The sequence below is a fragment of the Mustela nigripes genome, chromosome 12 (assembly GCF_022355385.1).
Source record: "Mustela nigripes isolate SB6536 chromosome 12, MUSNIG.SB6536, whole genome shotgun sequence".
Classification (NCBI taxonomy): Eukaryota; Metazoa; Chordata; class Mammalia; order Carnivora; family Mustelidae; genus Mustela; species Mustela nigripes.
This window is the reverse complement of record NC_081568.1, coordinates 13,116,116-13,142,768: the sequence shown is the minus strand read 5'-3', so window position 1 is coordinate 13,142,768 and position 26,653 is coordinate 13,116,116. Positions and strand designations below refer to the sequence as shown.

Genomic DNA, 26,653 nt, shown 5'->3' with positions numbered 1-26,653 from the left:
GGAAAGAACCACGCGGTGCGACCCACCGTGTTCAGAAAAGCCAGGCTTCCCCTGCCCGCCGGCCGCGGGGAGAGGAAAGCCGCGGAAGGTCCGGCTGGGGACCGGACCCGAGCCAAGACCGGCGCGGGGGCCCCGGGGGGAATGAGCCGGCGGCCCTCCGCGCGCCCCCGCTGAGCACGTCCCCTGTGCCTCGGCCGCAGGTGGTGGACGTGGCCAAGCTCATGAAGGCCTACATCAGCATGATCGTGAAGAAGCGCTACAGCACGTCGCGCTCCGTGAGCAGCCAGGGCAGCTCCAGGTGAAGGCGCCAGGGACCCGACGTGTCTTGAGCAGCCGTGCGTGAGACCCTCTGGCCTTGACGGAGCCCGTGCCACGCAGAGCCCCGGCGGAGCTGCCCCCGCCTTCTGGAAGCCCCTGGCCGGAGGGAGGCGTCTCCGAGGGGCCGTCCGCCCTCTCCACTTCCGTGACCCTGTACTAAGCTGTCAACCGTAGCAGTGGGCCCCGTTTGGAAAGCTTTACTACTCTTAGAGGACACATGCCTTAAAAAAGAGAGGAGACCCCCACCCCCACCCCGGCCCCCACCAAAGCAGCCAGAAGTGCCTTAACGCGTGGACCCAACACTAACTGACCTTAACTGTGCTACTGAAGGGAGCTGCCCCCGCCCCCTCGGGGAGACTCGCGGAGCTCGGGGGAGGGGGCGTTCATTCATCAATTCTGCACTAACCTCCCAGCCTGATTTCCCTACTTGGAGGGAAGGTGAGGGAGCCGGGAGGGGGTCGGAGGGAGCCCAAGGGGACAGGATATTTTAGCTGGAGTGCTGCTGGCAGCCTTCTTCGCGGACATGGATTAACTTCTTTGTTTCATCTTTCAAGTGTCTGAGCTTGCCTGTGCATGCCTGTGTTCATAAACTCATCACTTTAATCACTGTCTCATGAGCATTAAAAGCAAAGGGAAAAAAGGATGTGCAATGGTGTAAACAGTCTGTCTGTATATTTTAATAGTTTAGAGTTCTAGTCTTCAGTCGTTACTTTATGAGGTGGTTTTATTAACAGACCAGAATCCTGGACTCTCCTGTCTTTGCTGTATTTCAGAAACCATGTGTTGACTCCGTTTCGTTTTATGACTTGTAGCAAAGTCTGCACTCTGTGTCTGCTGTGTTATAAACAGATATGCAGCCCATACAGATAATGGTTTTTATAAACCAGTCTGACTCCGATGCTGTTTTTAGAACTATATGAAGGCATTTTGGAGTCTTTAGTTTCTAAAAGATTTAAGTTAAAAAGAAATTTTCTTTGAGGGCGAGTTCGTATCGCTGCAGGTAGTGACCGTATGACCGTATGACCACGTTGGGTGTGGCGGAAAGAAGTTTCATTCCCCAGGGGTGTGATGCGAGAGCAAATCTTGAAAGGACCGTGACTGACGCTTTAAGAAAATACACTCTATCCCAGATTATAATGGTAGTCCGACAAGGTGCCTGTAAATAAATCAGTGTTTATGACCAGAAGAAAAATAATCTGGTCCTGGACTTTTATTTTTATATGGAAAAGTTGTAAAGACTTAGGCCAACTAAGTCTGCCCACAAAGAAAAAAAAAAATGCCTTACCTCTCCGGGACAACCCTGCGAAATTGTTTGTTGGCTCAAAGAAGGTCTGACAATAAAAGATATTAGCTATCCTGAGTGTGTTTTCTTGAGCAGGGGGACCTGAAATACATTGTGGGATCGGGGTTTGCTTGTTGGTTTGGTTTTAATGCTTTTGGTCTCAGTGCCTAAGCTGCGTGTTCCTAAGTTGACCAACAGGTCTTAAAGTGGACGTGGAGACCTCTGGACTGCTCTTCTAGACACGCAGCACGACTCCAAGGAAGCGGAGAAGGTAAAAGCAATGATTCCGTGAAATCCAAAAATCTAAGGCCTGGAAATAACGCATTTATTTCAAATGGTCTTGTAGCCCCAAACCCTGCTTACTCGTGAAATCATGATGCTACAGCCACCTGCTTGCCAACGTGCTCACTGGGGAGGATCCACAGGTAGGCTGTCCAGCCACTGACTTACCCAGAGAACCAGCTTGGGACACGGGGTCTCCACTGGTCCCCTCAGCCAGACCTGCGACATGAGTAGCACCAGTCCCCCAGGTGTCCCTTTCTCTTCCCACTGAATCCCACCACTGCTTGTGACCAGAGGGCTGCCCTCCGCCACCTCCAAGGGGACTGGAAGTACCCTAAAGGTAGCGGAGCACCTGTGGCCAGAGGTGCTCCGAGGGAAGCTGGCAGAAGGGCCTCTTCCACTGCCCACCTCTCAGGATGCCCTCTGACTTGCTGTACCCCAGAAGGCTGCCTCTCTCCCCCAGTTACAGAAGAAGCAGCAGGTCAAGTGAGGCGCAGGGCTTCACCTGAAGCGTTACAACAGCACCAAAGCCAAAACCTTGGTCTCTCTACGCAATGACCTTTACGTGCCCACAACTGTGTTCCCTTTTAATGTTTTATTTAGAAATAGGTTCAGAGGAAGGAGCAATAGTATGTACAAGGAGACCCCCATACCCTTCACCTGGTTTCCCCTGCAGTAACATTTTGCAAAACCATAGAACAGCACAAATTGTCTATTGCAATTACGATTTTGCTTCCCCATGTTAGAGTCCCCAGTTTCGAGATCATTGCTTTAAGCATTTTTTGTCTGCTGTTTTGAAATAGCTCTTGGATTTCCTTCCCTCCCCGCATTTCCTCCTCAACGCAGATTGGCTCAGCATCACCTCTCACTTCTCTTGACCAGTCAGCATGTTGACGAAAGCCTCTCCAGGTCAGAAACACTGTCTTCCCTTTACACGCCCCCCGGCAATGCAGCCTCGTGCCTGTCCGAAGCAGCAGCGATGGGACTGGGATGGCTGGGAGGTGGCTGGGTGGGTCTCGAGCTGGTCTTGCAATATGGCGGAGGGGAACAGATTTTTTCCTTGGGAGGGTAGGAGCACAGGTGTTAGGGCAAAGGTCAGAGTTCACTCTACGGCTCCCCTGTCCTAGCCTCTTTGGCCTCTGCTTCACCACGTCTGGTGCACCCCCCCCCCCACCCGTATATGCTGTTGACAAGCCAGACACGTGGAAGGATCTTTATAAAATCTAAACCCAGCAATATCCTCCTGCAGAAAGCTCTCCTCTTTGTTCAACCAAAACAACGACCTATACCACAGCACCGGTTCCTCCACCCCGCGCCCCTCTAACCTTGTCTCCTGCCACTCTGCCCCACTCAGCCCAGATCCTGGCTGTCGTTCCGTCCCCCACTTTACCAGCACCCAACTTAGGGTGTTCTGCCCAGCAGTGAGAAAAGAGACTCTGATGTTTTCCTGGGGAGACCTAGAGTCTGTCCTCAAGAAGACACGAGATGTAATTCCCAGTACCTGGAGCTCTGGCGGGGATGTGCTGATGAATGTTTATCAGTGGCCTCTCCAGGGGCGCCCAGACAGGCCACTGCAGTGTAGTCCTGCTGTGTAGTAGTGTTGGCTGATTTTCATGGTGTCCGTGTTTCCACCAGGGCTAATTTCGAGCTCCAAGGTGACATCACTGAATGTGGAGTTGAATGGAAAACATGGTTGGCTCCCGAAAGTTTGGTCCTGCACACCACACATAAAGGACATACCCATAAACAATTTCTCAATAAGAAATTGGTATCCTATTCATAGAAAACGTCTGAAGGAAGTAAAAGAGATTCTTAGAAAGCTTTAAGCACTTGTGTGGGGGAAAGTTACTGTGGGAAAAGTAAAGACGTTTGCAAAGTATATAATCTCCTATCTTTAGTTTTCCCAGAGATTTCTTTTCCAAGTAATATCAGTATTACAGTTGATTAAAAGTTTGAGACATTAACAGGGTCTCCTACTCTTGAGGCATCCAGACATTTGCTTGGTGGGAATTAGCTGCCAGGTCAGGGTTGTCACCATTGCCTCATGACCTACCACAAAAGAAAATGAGTTATTCCGGTAACTGATCTCTCAGGGGAGCTGTTCTCCATCATAAGTTTACTTACTGAGTTGACATTGAGGAAATGTAATAGGCCTCTTGATTAGAAATAAGATAGCCCCAATGATCAATATCAACCATGACGTAATTTAGTTGACTTTAATTTACTAAATTCTTGTTTGGATTGAAACACACACACACACACACACACACACACACACACACACACACACTATCTCAGTGGGATTTGCAAATGAAATAGAATCGTCTTAAATTGCTTAGAGCCTAGTTGGGGGTAAAAGAGAGAAATATATGAAATCAGTTCACTGCAACAGCAATAGGAATTGGGCCATCTGCAAATGTGTTGAAGGGGTCCAGAAAACAAGAGGGCAAGGGCAAGAGTTTTCAAAGGTGAATGTGGTAGGGTTGCTAGAGGGGAGTTGGGTGGAGGATGACCATTAAGGAGGGCACTTGACACAATGAGCACAGGTATTATATGCAACTGATGAATCACCATCTCTCAGATGTGACCAGTGGTGCTACTTACCACTTGCTCAGAACATATGTTTCAGGCTTAGTGCAAGGTGTCCTTGTGTTCTCCCAGTAGCTAAGGAGTAGGTGCTAGCAAACCCATTTTTACATTAGGGATATTGAGATTTAGAAAGCAAATTATTTAACTTGCTCTAATAGCTTTGCTGTATAACAAGTAACTCCAGAATTCAGTGGCTAAAACAGCCAAGTATTTACTTAGGTCATGATCCTATAGGTGATCTGTTGGAGCTGGGCATCTCATTCACGACTAAGTTCAGCTGTATCCAGGTCAACTTTGTTGATCTTGCCTTGGCTTTCTCATCTGTCTGGAGCCTCAGATGAGACAGCTGAGCTCTGCTCCATGTGATTTCTTGTTCTCCAGTTAACTAGCCTTGGCTGATTCATAGCATTTGGCAAGGTCTTGCAAAAACTAGTAAGAGGCAAGGCCTCTCAAGGCTCAGGTTCAAAACTGTCACATTGGTAAGTCCGCCATATTCTACTGGCCAAAGCCAGACCAATGCCAGACCAGAGCCAAGAGGTGGGGGGGAAAAGACTCCATGTCTTGATGGAAGTTGCTGCAAAGTGACTCAAGAGGTTGGAGAATTGTGGCCTTTTTGTGATTCACCATGCTTGGCTGAAAAATGACAAAACTACAGTGGACAGAGAATTCAGACCCGCGTTGGAGTGAGACTGTGCTCGTCTCATAAAGCTATCCTAGAATCCAACCACTTCCTCTATTTTCCTTTACGTGGCCACACCCCTGGCTTACCACCGCGCCATCGCCAGCCTCCTCTGATGGCACACTCCTAACGCCAACCGACTCGGATGCCCAGCTTTGTCCCTTTCCCAGGTGTCCCCTCAGAATCTATCCTTGCCAGAAGTGATCTTTCTCCCCATTCATCTCTCTTCGTCTCTGACAACCTGGTTTCGATTTTCATCCCTGCAAAGCTGCCTGTGGCAGAGACTTGTACCCGTGCCCTAGCGATCTGCCCTTTTCGGGTTTGTCCTTGCTTTCCTTTTGCCTTATATCCTAGAACCCCTTCCACCCAAGCTTGCGGTGCGCGCCAGGTTACAGAACCCATTCCCCAGCCTCCCCTGCAACTTTGTGTGGTGATTTTTAAAAAATGTTACAACTGGGGCGCCTGGGTGGCTCAATTGGTGAAGCGTTACCTTTGGCTCAGGTCGTGATCCCAGGGTCTAGGGGTCAGGCTCCCTACTTGGTGGGGAGCCTGATTCTGCCTCTCCCGCTGCGGCTCCCCCTGCTTGTGCGCTCTCTCAGATAAAATCTTTTTTAAAAGTTACCACTTCTTGATAACCCCTCCGATAAAAAGGTGAAGAAGTCTCATCCCCATGAACGGGGCCAGCCGTAGTGATTCCACTTCTAAGAAAAAGAATGTGGTGGAGGGGATACCCCCAGAGTTTGTAAGGCCAGGTCCTAGAAGGTGACACCTCTTCACCTGCTCTTCCTCTTGGGACACACAGCTTCGGAGCTCTGAGCGGCCATGACACCGAGCTAGCCAAGCCCCACAGGTACAGTCCCCCAACTGGTTTGTCTTCTCAGCATCAACATGTGGGTGTGTCTTCAGATTACTCCAGCCACTGGCATGATGCAAAATCCACTTCCTCCCTCTCCAGACCCATCAAAGCCTTGTTCAGGCATCTTGAGGCCCAGGATCTTGTTATGTAGATTAAGTTCTGGTGTGACTGCGGCTCTTGGGTATGGTTCCTCAAGGACAGCTCGTTAACACGGACTGGAAGAGCTGTGTGCTAGGGAGAGAAGTTTCCTGTCCTCCAGAAGCTAATTGCTGCCGAGAAGCTCATTCACAAAGGGGAAAACCAGAGGGGGATGCAGCAGTCACAAGTCTGTGGCATTTGTGGAAAAAGGAGGCTGACTCAGGAACCCAGGGGGAAGGATTCCCTGCTAGTGGAACGGAGTCCCAGCTCAGCTGGAGTTCAGAACTGTGTGAAGGACAGACATAAATCATGTGGGCCAGGGGACCGACTGGCTCAAACATATCCACAAATCTCGTGGACAGTCCTCCCATGAAAAGGTGGTGTCTGATTCTCCTCCCCTCCGAAGAGCTAGAGTGTGACGGGAGGGCGACCATGGGGCTCCCCAAGCTAGGTCATGCAGGGGACACCAGAGCATCTGCGAAGCTCTCGGGACGTGCTTTTGGAGCCCTGTGGCCACTGTGCCCAAGAGACTGTATGGAGAAGCTAGGTAGAGACAGATGCCAGATGGGTCTCAGCTGGGCCAACCCCCAGCTCTTTGAGTCTTTCCAACGTCTACCACGAGACATCGAATGGTGAGCCTACAGCTCATTCCAGCCCACAGCCTGCAAGGCGACTCGCTGACACCAAAGGGGACAGAGCTCCTGAGCTTCCCACCCAGCCAGTGAGCCAGAAAAACCAATAAAAGTATGAGGAATGGATGAGATTTAAACCTGTCACTATTGGGGCATCTCGGTGGCTTAGTCACGGACACATCTGCCTTCTGTTCAGGGGACAGAGGCCCTAATGGCATCAGGCTCCCTGCTCCACAAGGTCGGCTTCTCCTCCTTCCCCTCCCCCGCCCGTGCTTGCTCTCGCTCATGCGCGCTCTTTATAAACTAAATAAAATCTTTAAGAAGAAGAACCATCACTATTTCCAGGTCATGTGATGAAGCTCTTAGTTTAACAACTGATCATGTTGGATTTCCTATTAGAATTATTTGATTAGAATCAAGGTCACTAGATAAAAAGCAAATGCATTTCCATATAGCCACAGCAGCCAAAAAATATGTCCTACAATGTTACCAAAAACATTTAATATCTAAGAGAAAAATATCAAGAAATATTGTGTCCTCTGATGCCAAAGCTCGGGACATGTCCTTTACGCTACACTTCGAGTTGAAACGTAAGTTGATCTGCAAAAGCATCTGGAATAAGGTGAAGCAGGAAGCACAAGGATACAAGTATCAGCTAATCATTAAAAACAAAAACATGCTGGCGATACAGGGAAATGGGCTTATGACCCAGTTTATTTTTCATACAGGTGAGGAAGCTAAAAGACTCATAACTTTCAGTTTCACGGTCCTTTCTCTTAAACGAAGCTGAACTTAAAACACAGAAGAAATCTTCTAAAATAAATACGTCCCTCCACGACAAAGTGAAAGTTCCATTTCTTGGTTAGCGGAGAGCTCCTGCTTGCAAGGTTCATTCTGTATTTTAACCATCTGGCCTTTCTGCTGCTTGGGAGAAACATGAATTTTTTAAAAGTAAATTTCTGTGGCCCTTCAACCAGAACATGCTACCTAGAATCACCCATGTGAGAAGCTGATGCCTGCCATTAAGGCCACTTCTCCTTCCGCGGGGTCCGCACAAATGACTGTCATCCAGGCCTCCGCTTAAATGTCACCTCTCCAGAAAGGCTTTTCCTCACCACCAAATGTAAAATAGCTGGTCTTTGCTGCGTCACCATGTTCTAAGCAGCACTCAATAATATTTCTTGTCTAGTTTCTATTGTAGGTCTTCCTCAATTAGGAGGTAATCTCAGGGGCATCTGGGTAGCTCAGTCAGTTAAACATCTGACTCTTGATTTCAGCTCAGATCATGATCTCAGGGTCATAAGATCGAGCTCCATGTCAGGCTCCATGCTGAGCGTGGAGCCTCCTTGGGATTCTCTCTGTCTTCCCCTCCCCCCACTCGTGTAATAAACAAACAAATAAATAACATAAAATCTAAAAAAAAAAAACTAGACTCTGTGAGAACAGATCTTTTTGTATTTGTCACTCTTAACCAGACCATGTCTGAATATGGTGGATAGATAGTAATTCTTTCTTTTTTAAAGATTTATTTTAGAGAACATGTGTAAGTGCGGAGAGGGGCAGAGGTTAGAGCGGGGGTCCTCAAGCAGACTCCCCACAGAGCACGGAGCCCGATGCAAGACTGGATCCCAGGACCCGGAGATCAGGACCTGAACTAAAACCAAGAGTCAGATGCTTAACCGACTGAGCCATCGGACGCCCCTCAGCAATTAATTCTTAATCAGGTGGAAGCATCTAAATTGTAACTTTCAATTTGGGGGCTGCCCCAGGCGAGACTCCCCAGAGACGAGAGCCCAGGGCAGAGGTTAACCGCCAGAGCTGTGGGAAGTGCAGCGCCAGGGCAGAGAGGATAGGGAACGAGGCAGAGAAGGATGGGAAGCAAAGTCACGTACTGCCACGCGGGCCACGGCTTCCCACGAGCCACCAGGAGACCCTGCAGCTGCTCAGCAGGCGTGTGGTCACGAGGGATGTCTCTGCACCAGTTGTAGAGGGAAATCCTGCCTCAGAGCAGCCCTCCAAGAGAAGGAAGAAAAGGCATTTCCTGGGTTGGTCCTATCTCCTGTTGCCCCATGTGGGGAGTCCGTCCTCTCCCATTTCCCTGTCATCTGGCGCCTTTCAAAGCCACATGGAAGCCATACCCGACACTGTGGCAGGCTGAAAGATGGTCACACCCTAATCGCCAGGACCTGTGTTACCTTGTATGGCAAAAGAAACTCTGCAGATTTGATTACACAGAGGGTTTTGAGATTATCCCTGTGGGTCCAGTGTAATCATAAGTCCTTGTAAGATGGAGGCATGAGATCGATCGGAGTCAGTGGTAGAAGATGTGACAGAAGTCAGAGGTTGAAGTGGTCGCAGTGCAGTGAGAAGGGGCCATAGGCCAAGGCATGTAGGCCACCTCCAGGAGCCAGGTGATGCATGGACTGGATTCTCCCTTGGAACCTTCCAGAGCAACCAGCCCTGCTGACGCCTTGGTCTTAGCCCTGTGAGTCTCACTTCAGACTGCTGACCTCCTGAACTGTAAGAAAATAAACTTACATTGTTGTAAACTACTGAGTTAGTGGTAACTTGTTACAGCAGCAACAGGAAATGGATACACACACAAAGACAAGGGGAACATTTCCTTAAACTCTGTAGCGGGAGGGTGGAGAGACCCCCCCCACACACACACCCAAGATGAGTAAGGCCAGAGAACCTGAGGTACATAAGATGTACCCAATACAAGGACCTCTATGACTACTTATATTAAGAAGCTAAGGACTGAGAAAATGTGTTGATTGTATTAACATTGTCTTTTATTATACTTCATTCTCAGTTATGAATAACTACCCAGCTCTGAAAAACAGCCCTGCGCCTCATAGATGACTTTTTTTTTTTTTTAAGATTGTATTTATTTATTTGAGAGAGACAGAGAGCACACAAATGGTGGGGAGGGGCAGAGGGAGAGGGAGAAGCAGGCTCCCCGCTGAGCATGAAGCCCAAGGCAGGGCTCGATCCCAGGACCCTCAGATCATGACCTGAACCAAAGGCAGATGCTTAACCAACTGAGCCACCCAGGCATCCCCCGGATGACTTTTATATATGCCACATAACCTATACTCCAAATCAGACCACCACACAGCTTCAAATCTGGTAAAAATCCATTCATACAGAAGCTATTTTATATAGATTTGATGTAGAAGGGATAGAGAGCACAGCAGGTATTAGGGTAAAAGCTGCCTTAGCAAATACCTACATTTCAAATTACCTACCATTATTTTATTTTATTGTTTTAGAGAGAGAACACGCATGAGTGGTGGGGAGGGGCAGAGGGAGAAAGAGCCTCTCAAGCAGGCGCCACGCTCAGCACAGCCCAGCACAGGACTCAGGCTTATGACCTTGAGATCATGACTGGAGACGAAATCTAGAGTCAGATACTTAACCGACTGAGCCTCAATTGCTCCTCAATTACCCACCATTATCAAAGATGACTTTTCGCTTCCTGGTGGGTGTAACGTTAGCAGGGTGCCGGATCCGCTCCTATGGGTGTCCTGACAGAGGCTCTGCCTTCTTCAACATTTATCTTCCAAGGTTGCCATATGCCCAAACAAAGTGGCAGACAGGGAGCAGCTGACTGGATAGAATGTTCACCTTTTAATCTCCTCAGCTGGAAGTGATGTCCCATGGCGTCACTTCTATGGGGGCGGGGCGCGGGTGCTGGGAAATGCAGCTCCAGGCTGGACAACTACCTTTTCCGTTACACTCTGCACTATGGAAGGGGAGAATGAAACTCTAGTGGACCGCTGGCTGTCCCTTGGCCAAGAAGTATTCATGTGGACACTTTCCCCCCAGCATGGAAGACTCTTCTCCCAGTCAAAAAAGAACATTCAAGGGAATTAACTCAAAACCGTGTTAGTTACTGCACTTCTGGGGGCAAACCAGATGAGTAGCCAACAAGAGACAGTGCAATCTGTACAGCTGAAAGAGGTCAAGGATCAATGACCAGGAGACTGAGGGCTCACCACCTCTAAGTCCTTGCCTGGTGTCCAAGTCCACTGGTTGAAGGCAAGACCGTGTCTCCAGCCCCCTGCAACACCACACAAGTATACGTGGTCTGATCTCCCAGTCCTTCACCAAAGGGTAACTGAATTCTGAGAAATACCCAAGCATTTTGATGACTGTTGAACAGGTCTTAATAGACCTCAACACCTAGGGACACTAATCATCATCAGGGCCCTCTTTTAGGGTCCAGGAATATTGGGGCTAGGTCATAAATGAACGCCTGGTCCAGATCAACTCACAATGGGTCCACTAGGTCTGTAGCCCCATCTGGAGGTCATTTTCCTAGACTGCAAATATATGCTGGAACTAGAAACGCTTGGTAGTTGAACAACCTCACCTTGGTTCCTTGGCTTAGGGTAAGAATACCATAGTGTAGACATCGAGGAGAATGCTCTGAAATGAATCCCCTCAATAAAAAAGATAGTGAATCAAAACTGATATGACATCCCGGGAGGAATGGCAAGTGTCACTCCTGTGTCGGCAAAGTCAACCAAGTAGTTAGTCCCAGTTGCAGCTGCCATGCCAGATCCAATCTTGTTACTGGTTCAGAAGAGCTTGGTCTTAGCACATGCTCTGTACCACATCACATTCATTCCTCCTTGGAATCCTATTTTTTTTTTCCATTAATTTCAAGTAAACATAAATTAGAATGTTCAATTTTGTCTAAAGATATACGGGATATGTAGAATGAGATTTATTTCTCCAAAGAGAGCTACATAATTAAAGCTTAATAAATATTACCTATAACAATAGGGCTGTCTGGGTGGCTCAGGTGGTTAAGTGTCTGACTCTTGATTTCGGCATAAGTCACGATCTCAGGATCCTGAGATCGAGCCCCACGTTGGGCTCCCCATTCAGCTGGGAGTCTGCTTCTTGTCCCCTTCTCTCCCTCTGTCCCTCCTCCTGCCCCTGCTCGTGCTCATGTTCACACGCATGCGTGCTCTCTCTCTCTCAAATAAATAAATAAATCTTACATAAATATTACCTATAATAATAAATTATTCATTTAGTACTTATTTGGCAAACTCAGTAACTCGGAACACGGCCAAGCATCTGTAGAGAAGCAATACGTGGCTTCGTGTGAGTAAGTAGCAATGGCTAAGTCCATGCGAGGTGTGCGGACTCTGCTTCTGCTTGAAGTTGCTCTGAGGAGCTTCCCTTCCCTTTCACCGCCAAGACAGGTGCCTTCCTCTCCCCCAGCCCCAGCCTGTGCTCTCTGCAGCTCATAGTCCTGCAAACCACCCATAATCCGTCTCTTCTTTACGTTCCACCGTCCAGCTCTAACTCAGAGCTGAGTGTCCCCTGCAACCCTCTCAAGTGAGGACTGTTTGGTCCCCAGCTCTGTACCACTGGACCTACTACGCAGTAACTCTGACCTTGGTACTGGTCTCGAAATGGTCTGGAAAGACCATTTCTCTTCCTTCCTTGACGACATCCTCAGGATCTTTAGGGCGATGCTATCGGACCGTACCATCCACACTCCCTCCTCCTCCAAGTGTCCGACTGATTTTTCTCAGCACCATTATTCTGCAGACTTCCTCCCCATAAACAATCCATCCAGGGCCCTGGCTTCTTGCTTCTTTGACCTCACGTTCTCTTCCCCTTCTATACTCTAGCCTCCACTGACTCCTTTCTACCTCTTTTCAGCATTCTCCTGCGAGGAGCACTTACTTCTCCAATGGTTACCTCATTGGGCCCTCCCAACCATGAGGCCACCATTTCTTTCAATACTGTCACTACACTCGTGCCTTCAGCATCTCTGGCCCATCACTCAAATCTTTCACTTACAGACACCCTCATATCTCCCTCTTCTCCTCCTGTCCTGAAAAACCTCATCCACGATAACCCCGATTCTCTAAGTCTGTATTTGAGCAGCTGAATGTTGCTGGAGAAACTCCCAAACATGCTGACTCTCACTTTAAGCTTAGGAGGCTTTTCAGAGGCCGGCCTCTCACATCCTCCCTTCCCTGGCGAACTGTCCCATGTTCCAAGGCCACTATCTCAAAATTCCTCTCTTTTTCAACTTCCTATCACTATTCTTCCCATCCCCCCAACTTCTTATTTCATTGTGAAAACCCAAGGAGAAGCAGAAAACACCGCAGCTTCTACCATATCTTCCCAATTGATCCCATGAGTTCCTTTGGTTTTTGTGTCATTTAGATGCTGACCTTCTCTCCCTGCTCATGGTTTTTATATCTGGTTTCCTCCTTGTCTGCTCATGGACCTGTATTAGGCATATAAAGGACAGTATGTCCAAGAAACGAGTCCTCTCCCTAGAGAGAATTTTCTCTCGCAAAAGCTTCCCTATCTCTACAGGGGTTAGATGCCATCTATAATTCTTCTCTGTCCCAACAGCTTACATCTGATCAATTAGCAATCCCTGTGGGCTGGACGTCCCAGATGTATTCCAAATCCAATCATTTCTCACCAAGTCCACCACCGTCAGTATCTCTGTGACAAGGGCAGTAATCGCTAATAGATCTCCTAGCTCCATGCTTGTCTCTTCGCCAGTGACTGATCTTTACGAGATGAAAACCGAACATCACGCAACATCTTCATTGATTTTCTACCACCTTTTAGAACAAAATCTCAATCATGCACGGCCTGCTGGGCCCTTCGTGATGCCTCCCTGCCTTCCTCTCCTCTCTCACCTGATCTCCCTCACTCTGCTCTTCTCGTCTTAGCCTTCTTGTACCGTGGGTGGGTCCAGCTACTTCTGGCTTCATGGTCCTCATGAGCACATGCCATCCCCTTTGTCTGGCGTGTCCTTGCCTCCAGAAATCCACATGACTGGCAGCCTTCCTTCATTTAAGTCTGCTCAAAAGTCGCTTCTCTCACCTCCCCGTCTCTTGCAAAGCACTTCCCCTTTTCATTCTGTTCCCTTTTTCTGTGCTGTGCCCTGTGTTAAAGATTATTATGTTAATGGTCTTCATGCTCTCGTGCTGTTGCCTCTTCTGTGACTCTGGGCTTAGCCATGTGACTTGCTTTGGCCACCAGGACATTTGAAAATGTGATCCAAACAGAGGCTTGCTAAGGGTTTGCACGTCAAGGGATGCCTTCATGGAACTCCAGCTGCCAAGTGAAGTAGTGTGAAGCCTGCTTGCCCAAGAGGCCACATGGAGGACAACTGAGACACATCTGCTGACAGCCCCAGCCAATGGCCATCCAGCATCTTCTAACTGGTGGCAAATGCATTAAGTGAAGCCAGCAGCGCCATGTGGATCTGAGACGCGCGGTTCCAGCTGATCTTTCCCCAACTGCCCGCCCGTGGAACATGAGCAGATCAAAGTTGTTTTAGGCCAGCAAGCTTGGGATGGTTTCTTATCTACAGCAGGCAATGATACATATCCTAACCTAGAATGTTATGTATATAAGCCTATTTGCTCACTGTCTGCCAAGCCTTCCAAAATGTAAGCTCTATGATAGGAACATTACCTTGAGTACACTGTGGTCCTCCAGCCTAGAACAGTCTAGTCACAGAGACACACAGAGGACAAGTGTTGTTGAATGAGCAGTCTCTTGAGGAGGAGCCGCATCTGGTCCTCTGGCTTCCACTAACATCTCCAAATATGGCCCATGAGAAAGATCTGTTTCCATGGGGCACCTGGCTGGCTCCACTGGAAGAGCATATGACTCTTGATCTCAGGGTTGTAAATTCAAACCCAGTGTGGGGTGTGAGATTATTAAAAAATAATATCTTACAAAAAAAAAAAAAGATTGATCTCCTGTCTTCAAATTGACCACTAGCCCTCACCAATGGAAATTCAGCATCTTCTAAATTCATGGAGGGTTTTTCCTCTCCAAATTTGTCCCCAGCTTTTCCCTTCTATTTCATAATTCAGTAATGGCACAATGGTGATGACAATTTTAGTGTCAAGTTGGCTACAGCATGGTGCCCATTTATTTATTTATTTGTCAAACACCTGTCTAGATGTTGCTGTAAAGTTATTTTTTAGATGTGATTCACATTTAATCAGTAGACTGAGAAAAGCACATTACTCTCCATAATATGGGTGAGCCTCACCCAATCAGTTGAAGGGTTTAACAGAAAAGACCAAAGTCCCTTGACCGGAAAAAGTTCTGTCTCCAGACTGTCTGCAGACTCCAGACTACAACATAAACTCCTGTCAGAATTTCCAGCCTCAAGCCTACCGGGGAGGTTTGGGACTTGCCTGTACACACAATTGTGGGAGCCAATTCTTTAAATCCCTCCTCCCCATCTACACAACACACACACACACACACACACATCATTGGTTCTATTTCTCTGGAGAACCCTTATACTGGGCTTATCTTTGACAATCTCTTCTCCCTCATTTCCCAACAACCATTTGGTCACCTAAGCCTGACTGGTACAGTGTATGGAGTGCCTCCTGTGGCTACCCTATCTCTGCCCCCATGTCCCTTGTCTTGGTTTAGACTCTCAGCACCTCTCACCCAGACTATTATAAAAGCCTGCTAACTGGTCTATCTGCCTCATCTCCTTCCCATCAGCATGCTGTTTGCCTGCCAGAGTTACCTGTCTGAGAATCTAATCATGACATCACCTCCAGAGCCTCCAGTCACCTACAGAATATGGTGCAAACTCCTCAATGTAACACAAAAGCTTTTTATCAACAAGCTCAAGTTCTGTTCCCAGCTCCGTAGCTCTCACTCATCTCTAAAGCTACTAAATTCCAGTTATATTTAGCACCTGTAGATCCTCAAACGTGTCATGTTCATATTTTCATGCTTTTGCACATTTTAAGTTTTCTTTTCATTTGGGGGGAGAGAGAGAGAGAGAATGTGTGTGTGTGTGTGTGTGTGTGTGTGTGTGTGTGTGTGTGTGAAGGGGCAGAGGGAGAAGGAGAGAGAGCGTCTTAAGCAGGCCCTCTGCTGAGTGGAGCTTGATCTCCTGGGGCTTGTAAGATCTTGTGGGGCTTGATCTCATGACCCTGAGATCATGACCGGAGCTGAAAGCAAGAATTAGATGCTTAACTGACTGAACCACCCAGGCGCCCTGTATTTGCGCACGGAATTCTATCTACTTGGAATGCCTACCAATTTGTTTTAAAAACATTCCAACCTGCTCTTTAAGTTCTAACTTAGATACACTGTTTGTCCTTAAGCTGTCCCTGGATGCTTGTCATAATATTCAGACAATGATAATGATTTTTTCATTAGTCTTATTGTCTTGAAATTAATGTATGTGTTTGTATTTCTCAAAGACAAGAAGGCCTTTGATGGGAGGGACTGTGTATAATAATGGACACTATCGATAGTAATAGTAACAGTAATAATTAGAATTCTTGTCCTGGTCTTCCGTTTAGTTCATAAGAGCCACTCAAAAGATGTTTGCTGCGTCGATTTTTGTGTGTTAGATTTTAAGCCCTTTGAAGGCAGAAACCGTATTGTTCATCTTTCTATTATTCTTGGTGCTTCTCATAGGATCCTGTACACAGTACAAGGACCAAGTACACAGTACGGTGTACATAGTATACAGACTTAGTACCTAGTACATAGGCTTTTGTGCAATATGAAACTGAATTAAAGAAAACCGAACATCACAACAAACACTTCATTTCCTGTTGCTACACTATGTCCCTCAGCCCTGGATTCCCGCACGTGGGCTCATCACAGAGATTTTAAGTCAAGCAAGACTTTGTGGAAAGGAGAAATCACTGAAGGTCACAGTCTTGGGGAAAAAGAAAGAGAAGGGGACTGTCCTTTTTAAAAATAACTATAAGAACTTTCTCTATTTCTTGTTTTCTCAGTCTTCTAAAAAAACATTTTTTTTTCTTTTGACAATTTTCAAAGCCACAAGTTGAAAGAGCAGTACGACGAACAGCCGGATCCCCCTCACACAGACTCACCAACATCTTGCCACACCTGTTTCCCCCTCTCTCTATATATATACACACAACACTTCCTTTTGCTGAAAGCAAATGGCTGCTGTCATGGTATGTCACCCCTAAACACTGCATGTGGCATCACTCAGAAGGAAGACCTTCTCTTACATCGTCCTAACACCAGTGTCATAGCTAAGAAGAACAGTATTAATTCAACCAATCATCTAGCATAGACTCTGGACTCAAATTACCCTAATTTTCCCTCCAAATGTCCTTGATAGTGTTTTGTTTTGTTTTGTTTTTTGACCCAGAATCCCATCAAATTTCACGCATTGCTTTGGCTGTTATTATCTCTCCTCCTCAAAGTGTTCCTGTCTTTTATTTTTTTTTTAACATTTTCTTTATTTATTTGACAGACAGCGATCACAAGTAGGTGGAGAGGCAGGCAGAGAGAGAGGAGGAAGCAGGCTGCCCGCTGAGCAGAGAGCCCGATGCAGGGCTTGATCCCAGGACCTGGGATCATAACCGGAGCCAAAGGCAGAGGCTTTAACCCACTGAGCCACCCAGGCGCCCCTCCTGTCTTCTTGATATCAACCACTTGAAGATTCAGGGCAACTGACCTATAGAATGTAAGACACAGTTTTGTTAGGATTTGATTTGGGCCAAATCTTTCCGGCAAGTTCTGTTGTGTTCCTCCCACAGCATCAGGCCAGGGGACCCATAAAGTCAAACGGTCCCACTCCTGGAGATGCCAAGTGTGAGGAGATGCCGATACGGTGGTGATCTCTCCAAGGCAAAGACCTGCTTTATAATTAATAACTAAACTGTCAATCGTGTACGTCCTTCTCCCTTAGGTTTCCCCAGTGGGTCAATGACGACCATTGCTTTAACCGCTGATTGAGAGTTAACAAAATGGTACTTGACTAGATCTAGAGTCTATACTTATTAACTCATCTCTTGCAAAGCAGAGCTTCCCACCCACCCTTTTTGAGTATCATTACAGAGTCATGAATTTTTTTTTTTAACTCAATATAATCATTTAGCAGGATTTATTTTTTGTTCCTCAGTTTCCCAGATTTGGTAAGAGGGATCCCATTCAAAGCAGCCTTCTGTGTCCTTTTAACATAGATTTTTAAATAGCCTTTGAATACGTCTTGCTTTCTGGCACACAGTAGTGCCTAACTCAGACCTAGTATCAGCCCATTCTCTAAGGAGCCTCAGCTCTTTTCTGACAGGAAGTACAAAACAACACCTAGTCTGTAAGTGAGCTCACTGCCATGGGGTGTCATGGATTCTAGGCTCTTTCTGTGGAATAGCTAGAAAATCACATCATCAACTCACATTTACCGATAGATCCAATTCAGGTCTTCCCCTTCTCTGTTCTTTGGCTTTCACTGAAAAGCCTCATCAGTTTCTAATACGAGTAACACAGCTCTAGGCCATCTGGATTTGAAAGAGAAGGGTGGACAAGGCTGCTCTGGTCCAGACAGGCACCCAGTGATGGAGCTTGAGCAGGCGTGGCAGCCCTGAGACCGGAGAACGAGGTATATGGACATGGGGAGCATTTAAGAAGAAGCGTTCTCAGCCAACTGTTGAAAGACTGGAGATGGATGGGGAGTCCATACAATGATTCAGCCAAATCAAGACACTTTTTGAGAAAGAAAGCAAAGTGATATTAATAACCTTGCTAGTCAGCAGGCATAAACCAGCCTGGTCGTGAGCTAACCTGACACATGGTTATTTCAACAGAGGGAATAAAGGAAAAGACCGGAATCAAAACTTACTCTGGGATTTCCTGCCTTCGGGGCTGGCTGTGGCTTTACTGCAGTTAACAAGGCATTTGTACGTGCTATTTCCAGTTCCAGAGTGGTGGTAGGTGGGTGGTGGGCCCGTCTTTGTGAGCTCTACTTGTCCTTCCCAACAAGGCTTATGAGGAATCAGACACAGTGAAGGTACAGACTTAAGTTACAAGGCGTGGGACCAGGGTGCTCTCTGGAACCCACTGGGGTGGACATTACTTGTTTTTGTTTTTGTTTTTAATTTGAGAGAGAGAGAGCAAGACAGCACAAGCTGGGGGAAGCAGCAGAGGGAGAAGCAGACTCCCCTCTGAACAGAAAGCCTGACATGGGCTCAGTTCTAGGACCCTGGGATCATGAGCCAAAGACAGATGCTTAACTGACTGAGCCACGCAGGCACCCCTGGGGTGAACATTCCTGAAAAAAGAGCCTCTCCCCTCCAATTCTGTCACCTTTCTTCCTTTTAGGGCAAGACCACGAACCACCTCATCCACGGGAGAGCAAACAGTCTATAGGTACATTGGATGCTAGCAGGAACAGAGGTTCTTTGAGAAATCCAGCTGCCCAGCACCAGGGGAATTTGAGGGTCCATAGGAAGCTGGCTTTGGAAGCAGAGGCCAATGAGTCTGTGGGACCCTGAGTTGACATGTATCTTTTCCCTGGAGAAAGGAGAAATGCCTTTGGTCCTAGCCAGACCCTTGTCCAGGCAATTCAGAGTATGCCTCCAAAGCTATTTTGGGGGTAGTGCTGGTTTAGGGCAAGGGAAGGGGTCAGGAGAGTGCAAATGGGATACGGAGAAACCATCAAGTTTCAATGAACTGGTCTGCAAGCAAATATACTAAACTCCGAACTGTATTAAATATAATCTTAGACTCCTTTGATGGTTCAGAAAGCACATGAGTCTCGTAAAGCTTCAGGGTCCCCAGAAACACCCCTGGCTGTGCAGTAAATGCCCAGCTGTGCCCACTTCTCCATGGTCTAAAGGATACAGGTGACACGGGCCTCCTGTGTATTCTCAGTGCAGCCTGGGCCACTGTCCCAGCCTCCAGGTTTTGTGCCCAATTTCTAATGAACTAAAATTAGTAACAGGTGACAAGCCAAAAACACATTTTGAAGGGATGTCTGTAAGATGTGACTCTCCTAGCTCTTTCATTACATCCCACGAATCTAATTTTAGCTTAGAGAATACCCCTGGGGACTGCAGGCCTGATTTGCAGACCTGGGTTTAAAGTCAATCACTCCTCAGGTTTGCTTTGATAATGGACCTTGAGCTGGTGTGCTGGGACCTCAGGGGACTGGGGTTTTGAGTCTACCATTTTCTTGGTAAGAACAACAGAAAGAAACCCACGATCTTCCAGAACTCCCCATTGCTCACAGGACTTCCCATAAACTTGGAGAACTGGTCCTCAAAGCTCCCCTCCATCTGATCCGTTTATCCAAAAGTCTCAACATATCCTCTGTCCCACGAAGGTGACTCGCTCTGGGCAGGTGCCTCTGAACTCCTCTTGGACTTTATTTTCCCGCTGATCATTCCCTCTGCCTGGCTCTACCTCTTGGTCAGGACCCCTGCTGCTCCCTGAGTTATAGACCTCTGTAGCTGGCGCCCTACCTGGCCCAGATGAACCTCCTCCTCTTTTTCCTCCTCCTCCTCTGCTCCTCACCTTAGTGAATGATAAGGAAGAAGTTTCTTCCAGTGGTTCTGCCAGGATTTATTTAATCCACTGTCCGGAGACAGCTTTTTAATACACAAACCAAAGGGGGAGGAGCAAGATGGTGGAGGAGTAGGAGACCTAAATATCACCGGGTCCAGGAGTTCGACTAGACAGCTATCAAACCCTTCTGAACACCTGCAAACTCGACAGGAGACAGAAGAGCAGCAATTCTAGGAAAAGAAAAGCGACCACTTTCTGGAAGGTAGAATGTGCAGAGACGTGAATCCAAGGCGAAGGGAAAACAGAACTGGCGGGGGGTGGCGGGGGGGGGGGGGGGGGGCTCCTGGCAAGCCGTGGAGCAGCAGAGCACAAAATCGGAACTTTTACAAGTCTGCTCCACTGAGGGACGTCGCTCCAGAGGCTAAACGGGGGGTCAAGCCCTCATGGGGACAGTGTGGTCTCAGCACCCATGGGGTCACAGGAAGACCGGGGTGTCTGAGTGTGGCAGAGCTCCCAAGCATCGGAGAGGGGAGACTGGCTGCAGAGAGAGAGCCAAGGAGGGGCTCTCAGCTCAGGCTTACCTTAAACCATGATCCAAGGCACAGCAGGGCCACTGCTTTTAGGGTCGGGACCCCACAAGTGGCAGGTCCAGGGAGACCCCTTCCTTCCTCCTCCAGGAGGAGTGGCATGGGTGTGGACTGCAGGAATCTGCTGAGGTTGGAGACTCCAATTGGGCCCATGTGCCAGAGATAGAAACGTTTGGTCACAGGTGGGGGGAGCACGGCCAGAGACCAGGAAGATGGGAGTGACTGACTGCTTTTCTCTGAGGGTGCACTGAGGATTGGGGCCTTGAGCTCTTGGCTCCTCGAGGCCAGAGATTGGGAGGCCGCCATCTTCATTCCCGTCCTCCAAAGCTCTACAGAAAGCATTCAGGGAACAAAAGCTCCCGAGAATGAACCTGAGCAGCTTACTTAGCCCAGCCCCTGGCAAGGGCGGTACAATCCCGACTCATGCAAAGACATTTGTGAATCACTACAACAGCCCCCCTCCCCCGAAAATCAGCAAGAACATCCAGCCAAGACCAAGTTTACCAATCAATAAGAACTGTGGAACTCCAGAGCTAGGGGAAAGCAACACATAGAATTCATGGCTTTTTCCCCACAATTCTTGGTCTTCCAAAGTTAAATTAAAAAAAATTTTTTTTCTTACTCTATTTTTAAAATTTTTCCTGTGATCAATGTGATACATTAATAAAAGAAAGCACAATAACCATATGATTCTCTCAATAGATGCTAAAAAAGCATTTGACAAAGTACAGCATCCTTTCTTGATCAAAACTCTTCACAGTGTAGGAATAGAGGGCACATACCTCAATATCATCAAAACCATCTATGGTCAACTAATCTTTGAGAAAGCAGGAATGTCCAATGGAAAAAGACAGTCTCTTCAACAAATGGTATTGGGAAAATTGGACAGCCATATGCAGAAGAATGAAACTGGACCGTTTCCCTATACCAATAGACTCAAAATGGATGAAAGACCTCAATGTGAGACAGGAATCCATCAAAATCCTTGAGGAGAACACAGGCAGCAACCTCTTTGACCTCAGCCACAGCAACTTCTTCCTAGAAACATCACCAAAGGCAAGGGAAGCAAGGGCAAAAATGAACTATTAGGACTTCCTCAAGGTAAAATGCTTTTGCACAGTTAAGGAAACAGTCAACAAAACCAAAAGACATCCGAAAGAATGAGAGAAGACATTTGCAGATGACATAACAGATAAAGAGTTAGTATCTAAAACCTATAAAGAACTTATAAAACTCAATTTCCAAAGAACAAATAATCCAATCAAGAAATGGGCAGAAGACATGAATGGACATTTCTGCAAAGAAGACATCCAAATGGCCAACAGACACATGAAAAAGTGCTCCACATCACTCGGCATCAGGGAAATACCAGTTAAAACCACAGCGAGATACCACCTCACACCAGTCAGAATGGCTAAAATTAACTGGTCAGGAAACAACAGGAGTTGGCAAGGATGCGGAGAAAGGGGAACCCTCCTACACTGTTGGTGGGAATGCAAGCTGGTGCAGCCACTCTGGAAAACAGCATGGAGGTTCCTCAAAAAGCTGAAAATAGAGCTGCCCTATGACCCAGGAATTGCAGTACAGGGTATTTACCCTAAAGATACAAACGTAGTGATCCTAAGGGGCACGGTACCCGAATGTTTATAGCAGCAATGTCCACAATAGTCAAACAATGGAAAGAACCTAGATGTCCATCAACAGATGAATGGATAAAGATGTGGTGTGTGTATATATACAAAGGAATACTATGCAGACATCACAAAAACCAAAATCTTGACATTTGCAACAATGTGGCTAGAACTAAAATTAGCATAATACTAAAACTAGTATTATGCTAAGCAAAATAAGTCAATCAGAAAAAGACAATTATCATATGATCTCACTGATATCATTTGAGAAGCAGCGTGGGGGGCTGTGGGGGGGGCAGGGAGGGAAAAAATGAAACAAGATGGGACCAGGGAGGGAGACAAACCATGAGAGACTCTTAATCTCAGGAAAGAAACTGAGGGTTGCTGGGGGGGCGGGAGGGAGGGAGCGGGTGGCTGGGCGAGGGACACGGGCAGGGTATGCGCTATGGTGAGTGCTGTGACGTGTGTAAGCCTGATGATTCAGGGACCAGTACCCCTGAAGCAAATAAGACATTACATGTTAATAAAGAAATAAAAATAAATAAAACCACAAACCAAGCCATTTCACCTTCCTGCTGAAAGCCCACCAATGACCCCAAACCACAGACTGCTTAGCAGCACCCAGGAGGAGGTCCTTTTGAGCAACTACCAGCTCATCCCACTCTGGGCTCAAGCTCAGAGCAGCTCATGGCTTCCCCACCGGGGCAGGCTGGCTACTCTTCTGCCTTCAGGCTGTGCATATACCACACCCCCCACACTCCTTCACCTGATCACCTTCTTCAGGTTCCCTTGCCCATGACCTAGAGCCAGGAGGGAAATAAGCAGCCTTGTTTGTCTTACTGTAAGCCCACAACCAGCCTTTAATGAATGTTTAATGATCAATAAATGAAGAAACAAGGAACGCATGATACAAAATTGCAACAAGGTAGAATCAGGACCATGGTGGGTGGGGGAGGAGGGTGGGGTGGGGGATACAAGAAGAGGTTGCAGACCAGGATGAGGGTTCGCAACTTTGGCAGCTTCCCAGGTAAAATCTGAACACCTCCCTCCCCCATCCCCCCATCCAGAGAGGGCAAGGAGAGACCAAAGGAGGCAGGCCACTCCAGAGTGGTAGGTAGCAAGCTGAATAAGCAAGGGAACTTACAGACAGGGCTTGTCTTGGGCAAGATCTCCACACCAGCCAGCTAGAATCTTAAGTTTATAGAGAGGCGATAAGCAACAATACTTTACTCTCTCAAGACTGTATCCTTGAAACTGCTCCCTCTGTGGGAACCACAGCTACAAAACAGACATTCCAAGAACAGGGGAGGGGGTAAGGAGCCTCCAGTTGTCCAGGTCCCTCTTAAGGGTCAACCGGCAGTCATGTGCTCTCGATGATTTCCCCCAACATAGGACCAGAGCTGGTGTGTGGACTTGGGTGTGACCGCCAGCCTAGTGGGAAGGGGCTGGAAGATAATCTCCTGCAGTCATCCTTGCCGATTGGGTGTCATGAAAAGTCAATAGTAACTTTTCAGGATATACTCTTGTCATATAACCTCAGTTCTCTTTAACCATTCTGAAGCCTTAAAAACCTCTTTTGTGTAATATCCGGGCTGATCCCTAAACTAGGTGCCCCAACACTGGTGTATGGATGGCCACCATCTTGGTGCGAGGTTGTTCATCTTGGGAAAGCACCACCCTGACAGGATGTTTGTCAAATGGAGATGATTCTAGTTTGGACATTCCAATTCTTAAAAGCACAACAGTTGGCCCAAAGGAGAGATACCCAATTCCTTCTATAAGTTGGGCCTTGGAAACTGGGTCTGAGCTTCTTTTCCATTTCCTGCATGATGCTACTGTGGTGTGATGTTCCCGTTTATCTGGGCTTAGAGATAACGATCTAGTTCTCTTGGCTCAGCAGTAAGGAGATGCAAGAAAATTAGAAATAAGGGATAGAGGATATGGTGAGAATGAGAAGGTAAAATGGCTCCGACAAAATTATCAGCACTAAAACATTACGTGCGGGACTAATAATCGAACGTGTGTATACGGCTCTCTCATGTGGGAGTCACGGACCTACCGTAGGCTTCTAACAGAAAACCTTTTAAGGAAAATAAAAGCACTACTGGGCATTTCCATCTCATTCTAAAGCTTAGCTCAATGTTGTCTATGTTGCCTTCTGGAGTGAGATTTAATTATTTGCCATTTTTCTCTCCTATTACAAGCTTACTAGCTACTGTTGGAAGAGAAAGGTGAGCGGACTCACATAGCTATGGGTAGGGATAAAGACAAGAGATAATCTCTCTTAAGTAGAGATATAACGTGTTGCGAACCGTATTTGGCAACTGAAGTTTAGCTTTTATGGTTCTTCTTGTCTATACACTTTCCTACTTCCATAGACACTGACGATAATAATTAGAATTCAGGGGGAGAGGAAGGAACATGAAGAATCTTGCAAACATGTCACTAGAAGCACATTCACGCTGGTGTGGACAATGGGAAGGACCTGGTTCCTCACCGCCTCTGCCCGCATTCTCCAGTCCAGCTGCAGAATCTAGCGAAAATGGTAGACTTTTGCACCGCTAGGGGCTGTCTCCAAACCTAAACCAAGTCCAGATGACACAGTAAAGCCCCTTAGATCTTTCAGAAGCTTCTGCAGTAGGGCCATGGGAAGGAACCAACACCTGGGAAAAGAGTCTTTATTTTACAGAAACAAAACAAAACAAAACAAAACAAAACAAACGTGTATTGTTTCCACGTGCTTTTCCGATGCCTCCCTGGCCACTTTCTATGAGGTGGTCAGATTCTCCTCAGGGGAACATCGCACACGCTAGAGACCCAGCTCTGCCTCCAGGATCCCCCGACCCCCCGCCCCGCAAACCCCGAACTTACTACCACTAGTGGATCATTCAGGGCCTTGGAGGTCTGCGGCAAATACCCACAAGGAGCTGCGCATGCCCGTTGTGTAACTCCACACCCCTCGCGTTGCTCTCCCAACAGAAATTATTGGCGGCTCCTCCAAACCACCACTTTACTTCCCTCCTCAAAATTCATGCCAGATGCCATCATTACCAAACGCCTTCTGAAACCTGACGCTTCCACTCTTTCCCTAATTTGGGTGATTTAAGTTAAGACTCTTGGAACAGACCAATTATTTCCATGACAGCGGTGATCACGTTGTAATCAGCCCCTCCTTGGACTGTGAGCTTCCTGTGGGTGGAAGCCGTATCCACTGGGCTTAGCAAAGCATTTGGGCGCGTAGTAGGTGTGCAGGAAACCTTCCAGTGAACTCTAGGAACATAGTCCATACGGCCAAGTGCACACGTCTGCAATGCCCACATCAATGAATTTTCAAATGTGTGTACACAGAGGCATAAACCCATAATGACCACCCAGGTGAGCATTACAGCGCATTCCCCAGAGGCTCCCTTGAAACAACAGGCTTTAATTGCTCTGGGAATGAGCCCCATCCAGCTCGTGAAAGACGAAAGCAGGCCGGTTGCCAGTACGACATCCAAGAGGCTTGCAGGAGCCCGAATTCATTGCAGGTAGAATGCTCGGGGTGGGGGCAGGGGCATTTTGTTCTAGAGAAAAGTTAAGAACAGGATTAAAGGCTAGAACATTTTTTTTTTAAATGCAAATAGTGAAAAGTGAGCACAGCAATTATCCTTCTTCCCTCCCCCTCACGCTCATCCAGAAAAACGAGGGCCAGGGAGGCCCGGCGTGGGCGGGCTCAGGATTCCCTGCCACCCCCACACGGTCGCCTTACCCACGTCCTGATGGCTGTTGGGACTCGGAGACCAGAGTGACTCAGAAGTAACCATGGTCAAGGCTTGCCAACGCTTCCTCGCCACGCGCAGCGCGTCGGGTCTCCTGGGCTCGCGCTCACCTGCACCTCCCGCGGCCCAGCGCGCACCGGGGAGCGGCCGCCTCTGCCCGCAGGTCGGCGAGGGGAAGCGCCCTCCCCAGCGCAGCGGCCTGACGCTCCTTAATTGACCCAAGCGTTTTTTCCCTTCGTTTCTCAATCCAGCGTTTAGAGCATCACGTTACTCGCAGAGGACGGAAGACCTCTGCTGCGGTGGCCCAGGCGGCCCCCGAAATCCGCTGCCAGCGGGAGGGGCGTCCGCTACTGGCGGACGCGCGAGCGGGGCCCCCGGCCGCGGAAAGTGAAGATGTGCGGTTGACCCGGCCCGGGCCGGGGCGAGGCCATCGAGGGGGCGCGCGCTCCCCGGGACGCCGCCCAGCCCCTCGGCGCCCGGCGCCCCGCCCCTGCGCGAACTTGGCCGCACCCACTTCCCCCGGGAGGCGCCCCCGCCGCCGCCGCCGCCGCCGCCGGGGCTGACGTCACAAGGCACCCAGCCGC

At 48.0% G+C, this 26,653-nt stretch overlaps 1 protein-coding gene and 1 long non-coding RNA gene across 2 annotated transcripts in view; one reads left to right on the top strand and one right to left on the bottom strand.

Moving 5' to 3' along the window:
• Nucleotides 1-1,674, top strand: part of MYO10 (myosin X) — a 211,565-nt gene extending 209,891 nt beyond the window's left edge. Inside the window, exon 42 of the mRNA XM_059416933.1 lies at nt 201-1,674. Coding sequence (XP_059272916.1) covers nt 201-302 — 102 coding nt within the window. The 3' untranslated portion in view covers nt 303-1,674. The remainder of the gene's footprint in view (nt 1-200) is intronic.
• A 230-nt stretch (nt 1,675-1,904) lies between these two features.
• Nucleotides 1,905-26,575, bottom strand: LOC132028220 (uncharacterized). The gene is made up of 3 exons (XR_009407377.1): nt 26,060-26,575; nt 3,384-3,596; nt 1,905-2,941 (listed from the first exon to the last, which is right to left on the bottom strand). It is a non-coding gene; the product is annotated as an uncharacterized LOC132028220 (long non-coding RNA).
• Nucleotides 26,576-26,653: the final 78 nt, after the last annotated feature.